At 43.0% G+C, this 8,692-nt stretch overlaps 1 protein-coding gene across 1 annotated transcript in view; it reads left to right on the forward strand.

The window, feature by feature from the left end:
* Positions 1-8,536: 8,536 nt before the first annotated feature.
* Positions 8,537-8,692, forward strand: part of CCDC117 (coiled-coil domain containing 117) — a 17,303-nt gene continuing 17,147 nt past the window's right edge. Inside the window, exon 1 of the mRNA XM_044685478.1 lies at positions 8,537-8,687. Coding sequence (XP_044541413.1) covers positions 8,629-8,687 — 59 coding nt within the window. The 5' untranslated portion in view covers positions 8,537-8,628. The remainder of the gene's footprint in view (positions 8,688-8,692) is intronic.

Consider the following 8,692-nt stretch of genomic DNA (forward strand, 5'->3'; position numbering starts at 1 on the left):
GGAGGAAGGAAAGAGAGTTTATTAACTATTGTTGTCTGTCCTTCATTTTGGACAGAGTGAAGGTTAAGTACTTACAAAGTAACTGGTTCAAGCCCTGGAGATTCAGTGACAAAAGTAGACAGGTCCTGCCCTCAAGGAGCTTCAGTTCTTATAGGGAAAATAATACATTAGGAAGTCAAGGGAAGATTGTTCTTTGGACAGAACAAGTACCAGCACAAGTGAGTGGGGCTCTAGGGGAGTAAATTGGCTCACTATAGCCAGGAACAATGGCAGAGCTGATTTGCTCAGGATTCCAGAACTGGAGGGGTGGGTGGGATAAGGATATACTTCTAGTAGACCGGGCAGGGGGAAAAGATGGGAGAGGTGTGAGGTTGTAATATAAAGCCTGCAGGACCTGCCTCTTGGTCCCTGAGGGTAGTTATCTAGTGACAAGACAGCTTGGGGTAGTGAGAGCCATATGTTGATAATCTTTCTTTAGAAGAGGACCAATTGCATCACAGAGTGGTATCTTTTGACTCACACATAAGTTGGATTTAAGTGAGGCACAGTTGCACAAAGTCCCATCCAGCCTCACTATTTTTTTCAGTCATTAAAATCCAATGGCAAGGGAGCAGCTGGGTAGTTCAGTGGATGGAGAGCCAGGCCCAGAGACAGGAGGTCCTGGGTTCAAACTTGGCCTCAGATACTTCCTAGCTGTATGATCCTGGGAAGGTCACTTGACCCCCATTGCCTACCCTTACCACTCTTCTGCCTTGGAACCAATACACAGTATTGATTCTAAGATGGAAAGTGAGGATTTAAAAAAAAAAATCCAATGGCCAGACAAGAGTCAGGATGACAAATGATGGCCCCATGCAATGGATGACTCGGCATCTTCAATGTCTGACCAAGCTTTCAGCACTCCACAGCTCCTGCTTCTGCTGCCTTCATGGCCTTTGGAGTAAACATCCCTCCAATTCGCCGGCACGTTTTTGGGGTCTAGCTGTTAGCCTATCTGCCACGCTGTGACTGCTGGCCTCACTACAGCTTCTTGGAGCCACAGAAGAGCAATCCAGATAGAAGATGCCCTGGAATAAGGACAGCCATATAAGGATCAGCTGAAGAAACTGGGAGTCTTTCACCTGGAGATGAGAAGACTGAAGGACAGGATGGTTGTTAGTGAAGCACAGCAGTGCCTTAACAACACAAGTTTAATTCATTAAGTCAAGCTCGTAACTCAATTTGCTCATATATCAAATCAAATTTCCTCATTTAAATGAATGGAAATGCAATTAATTCATTCCTGTCCCAAAAAAACACAAATTTTTTGTTTTAGATGCTTAAATTTTTTTTTGTTTTATATGCTTTTAAATAAAAAAAATGTGTTTTATAAATAACAAATAAATATATTTATAGATAATAAGAAAGAATGTAAAGAAGTAAACTCACTTGTGAAATGTTATTTACCTCCAAGGTCAGGAGAAGATGCTGGCCGAGGTTTTCATTTCATGCACTATCGCTTAACATAACTTACTTTCTACACACAATAATGTGTGAAACAAGTGTCATTACACAACTCCAACGCATGACCTGTTGCAACTATTTCTGGGTGTGTCTTTTCAATAAACTATCTAGGGGCAGCTGGGTAGCTCAGTGGATTGAGAGCCAGGCCTAGAGACAGGAGGTCTTAGGTTCAAATCTGGCCTGAGACAATTCCCGGCTGTGTGACCCTGGGCAAGTCACTTGACCCCCATTGCCCACCCTTACCATTCTTCCACCTAAGAGCCAATACGCAGAAGTTAAGGGTTTAAAATAAATAAATAAACTATCTAATTTTTTCCCAAATCCTCAACATTTTCTTAATCTCGCTTATACTGATTACCTCATCTACCTTGGGCTCCTCCCCACTAATTTCCTACAAAACCTCCATATGCTGCCGCTACCGTAACTCCTTCAATTTCTCTGCTGTCAGGATAAAAATTAAGAAATTTGCCCCCAAAAATGATAATAAAGACAAAAATAAGGAAGAAAGCAACTAAACTAAACGAGAACGTCTCGGGTAACTCATGAAACCAAATGTTCAGCAGGCTATCTAATGGAGGGTGGCGAAAGCTCATGATTCAAATATCCACTTGTGGCTTAAAGCAAAAAGTCCTGATTGTGACTGCTCCTATCTCAAATTGCCCATGACTTAAGGTGCTCCTGTATCAAGGTACCATTGTATTTGAAGGGCTCTCCTTTTTTTTTTTTTTTTTTGCACTTTATATTTTTTAATTGATTAAGATAATTTTTCCATGGTTACATGATTCATGTTCTTTCCCTCCCCTCCTCCCACCCCCCTCCTGTAGCCAATGAACAATTCTACTGGGTTTTCCATGTGTCATTGATCAAGATCTATTTCCTCATTATTGATATTTGCACTAGGGCAATCGTTTAGAGTCTACATCCCCAATCATGTCCCCATTGACCCATGTGATCAAGCAGTTGTTTTTCTTCTGCATTTCCGCTCCCACAGTTCTTCCTCTGGATGTGGATAGCATCTTTCTCAGAAGTCCCTCAGAATTGTCCTGGATCATTGCATTGCTGCTAGTAGAGAAGTAAGGGCTCTCCTTTGAAAGGCAACTAGATGACACAGTAGATAAGAGTACCAAGAAGATTCATCTTCCTGAGTTCAAATCTGGCCCAAGATACTTATTAATCAGGTGACCCTAGGCAAGTCACTTCACCCTGCTAGCTTCAGTTTCCTCTTCTGTGAAATGAGCTGGAGAAGGAAATATCAAACCACTACAGTATCTCTGCCAAGACAATCCCAATAGAGTCCTGAAGAGTCAGAAGGACAATAGCAAATCCTCAGAACAAGGGATTTGGTTTTTACTCTTTGCCCCCAGAAGGTGAGAGTGGGGCAGAGGGGAGGAGGGAAGGATTTCAAAGAGGCAAATTTAAGCTACAGGTTGGGGATAACCTCCTAAGCATAAGCTATCCCAGAGTGAAATAAGGCTGCCTCCAGAGGTGGTGGGCTTCTCCATTCCCCAAATTGGAAGTCCTCAAGGAAAGACTGGATGACCACTCATCCTGCAGAGATTTGGTGGAAGAAACTCTTACTTAAATATATGTTGGATTAGGTAGCCTGATGTCCCTCCTAACCTTCTAACTCTAATTTTTCTTCCTTTTTTTTTTTTTTAAACGCTTACCTTCCATCTTGGAATCCAAGGCAGAAGAGTGGTAAGAGCTAGGCAATGGGGATTAGGTGACTTGTCACAAAGCTAGGAAGTATTGGCGGCCAAATTTGAATCCAGGACCCTGTCTCTAAGCAGGGCTCTCTATCCGCTGCCCCTCTCTTATGCATTCTTCTGTAGGATAATAGAGAATCCTAAGGCATCAAGGAAGAAATCATAGAGATGAGCCAGCTTCTGTCACTTAATATCTCTGTGATGTTGGCCAAGTTCCTTTGTAACTGGGACTAGATGACCTCTAAGGTTCTTCCCAGTTCTAAATCTATGATTTTGTCCTCATGGTTTGCTCACTATCAGGAAAAAAAGCCAAGCACTCAGCCTTGAAATAGTCTTCCTTCCAAGAAAGCAATAATCCTAATTTCCTTCCCACTGGCCTACTCCTTAGCCAGGGAGAAGAATCCTTTAGAAGTATTACTGGGGAGTGGGAATGAGTACAGGCAAGCTAGATGGTTCAATGGATTGAGAGCCAGGGCTAGAGGCAGAAGGTTCTGGGTTCAAATCTAACTTTAGACACTTCCCAGCTATTTGATCCTGGGCAAGTCACTTAACCCTGTTGGCCTAAGTCTCCTAATTTATCAGATGAGCTAGAGAAAGAAATGGCAAACCACTCCTGTATCTTGCCAAGAAAATTCCCCAATAAGGAAGGATACAATTCAACAAATGAGGGAAAACTGACTACCTCCTTTAGCCCCATTACACTTTGGAACAGCTAACTCTGACAAAGCTTCCCTGACATCAAGCTTAAATTTGCCTCTTTCGACTTTCTTCCATCACTTTCAGTTCTGTCCTCAAATTGGAAAATATTTTAGAAATCTTGAAATCCTAGATCTAGAACGAGAGCTGGAAAGGACCTCCCAGGCTATCTAGTTCAACCCCTTTGTCCATAAGGAAACTCAGTCACAGATGAAGAACTCACCTTCAGCTTCAAGTTATGTGACTTGCCCCACATCCCACAGAGGTGTCAGAGATAGGATTTGTAGATTTTGAAAATTAATATCCAATATCTATCTCCAAGTTTAATATTTATAAAGTTTATTATTAAAACTAGAGGGAACTCACCAAAGCCACTCACATAGAAGAGAGAGTCAAGGGGAGGAGAAACAGAAACTAATATACAAACCGCTTACACACTCACACACACACACACACACACACACACACACACACACATGAAAGGGAATTGTGGGAACCATAGTCTAAGGGTTCAAGATTCTAATTAATACAGATTTGAACTCAGGTCCTCTGACTTCAGAGCTAGTGATCTTTCTTTTTTAAAACTCTTACCTTCTGTCTTAGTATCCATACTAAGTATAGTTTTCAAGGCAGAAGAACAGCAAAGGCTGGGCAGTTGGGGTTAAGACACTCCTCCAAGGTCACATAGCTAGAAACTGTCTAAGGTCAAATTTGAACCCATCTCCAGGCCTGGTTGTCTATCCACTGAGTTACCTAGCTTCCTCAAGCCAGGGATCTTTCCAAGGTCCTCATTTTACTTATAAAGCCCAAAGAAGTTAAATCTGACAGAAAGATCCTTACCATGATACAAGTACTAGTTAGAGTAATTAAAATGTTGAGAAACCAGGTAGGAGTTCATCTACTTTCATTCATTCCTCAGAGCTGCAAGGAGACTCATTTTGGAGTGCTACTAGAGGGGCAGTTGGGAGCTAGCAGCTGTAGCCCATTACCCAGATGCAGATCAAGGGCAAAATGAGGAGACTTCAACCTCTCCGTAATATTCCAGGGTAGGAAGGCTGGAGGCCCCCCAGCCGTGAACCAAGAAAAGAGGAAATTTAGAAGGGGGTGGCAGCAGCAAACTCAAGCTTAGGGCAAGACCTCACTTCTAGGATCTAGCCCAGCCTTCAGAAGAATAACTAAAGCAGGAATCTAAGACCAAAGGAAATCTACAATTCTGCAACTTTGAACCAACAGATCTTTCCAGCTGGCCGATAGGGGAAAATCCAGCAGCATTTACTCTTGCTTCGACCCAAACTCGGGTCAGGAATTTATAGAGCTCAGACCAGGGGAACAGTAATCAGACTTTTCCCTTGGATCAAACCACTTTGGGAGCATGGAAAGCTTGCAGGTCTCCAACCTGTCCCCGAGATCCTGAAATAACACAATATCCAATACTCCAAGAAAGCAGCAACAGGACCATTCCAGACCTTTCCTCCAAAAATGTACAGAGCCCAGCGCTAACATCAAGTCCAAAGTCAGGAAATAGGCTAGAAGATTGGGGAGGAAAAAAAAAACACAACCCCAGAAAGTTATTATGGTGGCAGGAATGTTCAAAACACAAACACAGAAGAGAATGACTTCAAAACATCTATAAACAGTTTTTCAGAGGAAAATACAACTTGGGCAGAAACTCAACTAGAATTCCTGGAAGAGATGAAGCAAGAGGTTGTTTTTTGTTGTTTGTTTTTTTGAGAGTTAAAAAGCTTCTATAAATGGAATGAGAGTGCTTGAGGAGGAAAGTGGAGAAGAAATGAAAACTATAGAAGACAGAATTATAAAAGGATTTAATAGCTTGGCATCAGAGATGCAAAACCTTGCCAAAAGAACAAATGCCCTGAAAATGAGGATGGACCAAATGGAAGTCAAAGAATTCATGAGACAACAAGAAATATTAAAACAAATAAAGAAAAGAAAATATAAGGTAACTCATAGTAAAAGCAGTTGGCCTAGAAAATAAGCCAAGGAGAAAATTTTAATATTCATTGGATTATCTAAACCCCATGAGCAAAAAAAGTACCTAGAAATAATATTTCAAGGAATCCTTTTTTTTTGAAACCCTTACCTTCTATCTCAGAATAAATAGTGTGCATTGGTTCAAGGCAGAAGAGCAATAAGGGTTAGGCAATGGAAATTAAATGATTTGCCCTGGATTATACAGCTAGGAAGTGTCAGGCCAGAGGGGAACTCAGGACCTCCCAGTTCTAGGCCTGGCTCCCAATCCACTGAGCCACTTAGAAATCTTCAAGAAATCTCAAGATTCTTTCAAGCTTTTGAGTAATTTTGTTGTACTTTTCTTTCAATAAAGTTTTTGCATTCCCCAAAAAAAAGAAATTTTCGAGAAATCTCAAGAAAACTGCTCAGATATCTCTTAGAATTTGATAAGAGATCTCTCTTAGAATTTGAGGGCAAAGTAGGAATGGAAAGAATCCACTGTTCATCTCTAGAAAGAAAATCTTAAAGAAAAAGACCTGAGAATATCATAGCCAAAATTCAGAGCTTCCAGGTCAAAGAAAAAAACATTCAGAAAGAAATATCCAGAAAGAAAGAATGCAAGTACCAAGGAGCCACAGTAAGAATCATATGTGAGTCACTACTATAAAGAAATGGAGAACATGAAACACAATATTCCAGAAGTTAAAGGATATGGGTTTATAACCTGTTCCTCCAACAGAACTAAAAATAAAACTCATAATAATATTTAATGAAATAGAAAAATTCCAAGTATTCCTAATAAGAAGTCCAAAGCTGCAAAGAAATTTGAAGTTCAAATACAGTAATGAATAGAAACATAAAAAGATAAACATGAATAAACAATGATAAAGAACAAAAGGAAAACAAACTGCTTACATTCAAATATAGGGAAATGATACATGCACGCATCTCTTCCAAACCCTATCAGCATTAGGATTCAGAGAGGGAATCCAATTAGATAAAACCTGGAACTGGTTCTGTTTTGTCTTGAGGAGCTTAAAAAGGGAAAGAGAGAAGAGAGACACATGGTGGGAGCAGAAGGGAAAGGAAAATTAGGGGAAATTATCTCACATAACTGGAGTGTGCACAGAGACATCTATACAAACAAGGGGGAGGGGATGAGGGGTGCATCTGACACAGAAACCTCATTCTTATCTAAATTAGTCAAAAAAAAAAAAGGGAGAATACACTCACTGAGAGTTGGGTAAAAAATTCACTTAACAGGGAAACAGGAGGAATAAGTGAAAAAGGGAAGGGGGGATTAAAGGAAAAATTAGTCCCAAGGAAAACAAACTCCAATAAATTACAAAAATGTTTATATCTCTTTATGAGGTGGTAAAAAATGGGAATCTGAAGGGATGCACATAAATCGTAGAACGGATGAACAAGAAATGGCATAGAAATGAGATGGAATACTATTGTATTGAATCATTATCAACATAAAGATCAACCAAGACTCCAGAGGACAGATGATGAAACATGCTACCCACCTCCAGATAGAAAAATGGGATAATGTATGTAAAACAGCATTTAAATTATATATATTTTAATTTGCAGAGCCTCACAGTGTATATTATTTAGGACCTTGTGAGGGAAGTGCTGTTGTTTGCTCCATTTTACAAATGAGGAAACTGAAGCTCCCCGCAGTTTGGTGACTCGTCCACGGTCACACAGGTAGTAAAGAGTCCCAATCCGGCTCTTCCTGTGTCCTTTGGCTAGGAACTCCTTGAGAGCAGGGACTGTTTTGCCTAAGCACTGCAGTGCTTAGGATTAGTACCTGGCTAGTAGTAGGTACTTAATCAATGCTTGAGGGGCTGACACATAGTACGTGCGCAATAAATGCTTGTGGTTGGCTAGCACCTAGTAGGTGTCTTATCAATGCTTATTGGCTGGCTGTTACACAGTAAGTGTTTAATCAATGCTTATTGGCTGGTTGTCACACAGTAGGTGCCTAATCAATGCTTGCTGACCCTCTACCCTGACATGGCCTCTTAGGGTTACCAGCTCCCAAGATCATGGGTCTAGAGCTAGAATCCGAGAAGGGGATGACAGGATGATTTATTGGTATTATTTTTACGGTGGCCGGCGGGCCTCGCCCTGGGGACATGGGGGAGGGGGTGTTGACCATGCCAAATCCCTTGACCTCTCGGTGACCCCTCTCTCTTCGCAGCATCCCTCCCGGGACATGGGAGTCTCCTCCGCCAAAGAAATCAGAGACCCCTGCGCCCCTCGTTCTTCCCTTTTTTATGGCAGCCGCTGCCCCGAAAACCTAGCCCCTATGAACCCATGCACGATCCCTGCAGCGCGCCGGCCATCTTGGTAGTCCTCCTCTCAGGCTTCAGGGTTCCGACTACATCTCCCAGCATCCCCTGGGGGCGCCGGCGGCGGGGACGACGCATCCCAGCGTGCCCTGGGAGAGCCCCAAGCGGAGGCTTCTAGAAGTCGTGACGCGCGGGGGGCGGGGGCCGCTCGGGGCTGTGCCCGCGCTCGTGTCCGCGCCTGCGCTCGTGCCCATCGCGCGCCTCAGAGGGGTCGGGGTCGGCCGGGGCCGGGGGCGGGAGCGCGCCTGAGAGGAGGAGGAGGAGGAGGAGGAGGAGGAGGAGGAAGAAGAAGGAGAAGGAGAGGACGTCGAGGACCGAAAGGAGGAGGAGAAGGAGAAGGAAGGAGGAGGGGGAGAAGGAACCTCTGGTACCCGGGGGCCTGACCGCCCGCCATGGCCGCGCTTGGCCGTCCCTTCCCGGGGCTGCCCCTCAGCCTGCAGGCGCCCCCGCAGCCTG

Source organism: Gracilinanus agilis, chromosome 1 (genome assembly GCF_016433145.1).
Source record: "Gracilinanus agilis isolate LMUSP501 chromosome 1, AgileGrace, whole genome shotgun sequence".
NCBI classification, from domain to species: domain Eukaryota; kingdom Metazoa; phylum Chordata; class Mammalia; order Didelphimorphia; family Didelphidae; genus Gracilinanus; species Gracilinanus agilis.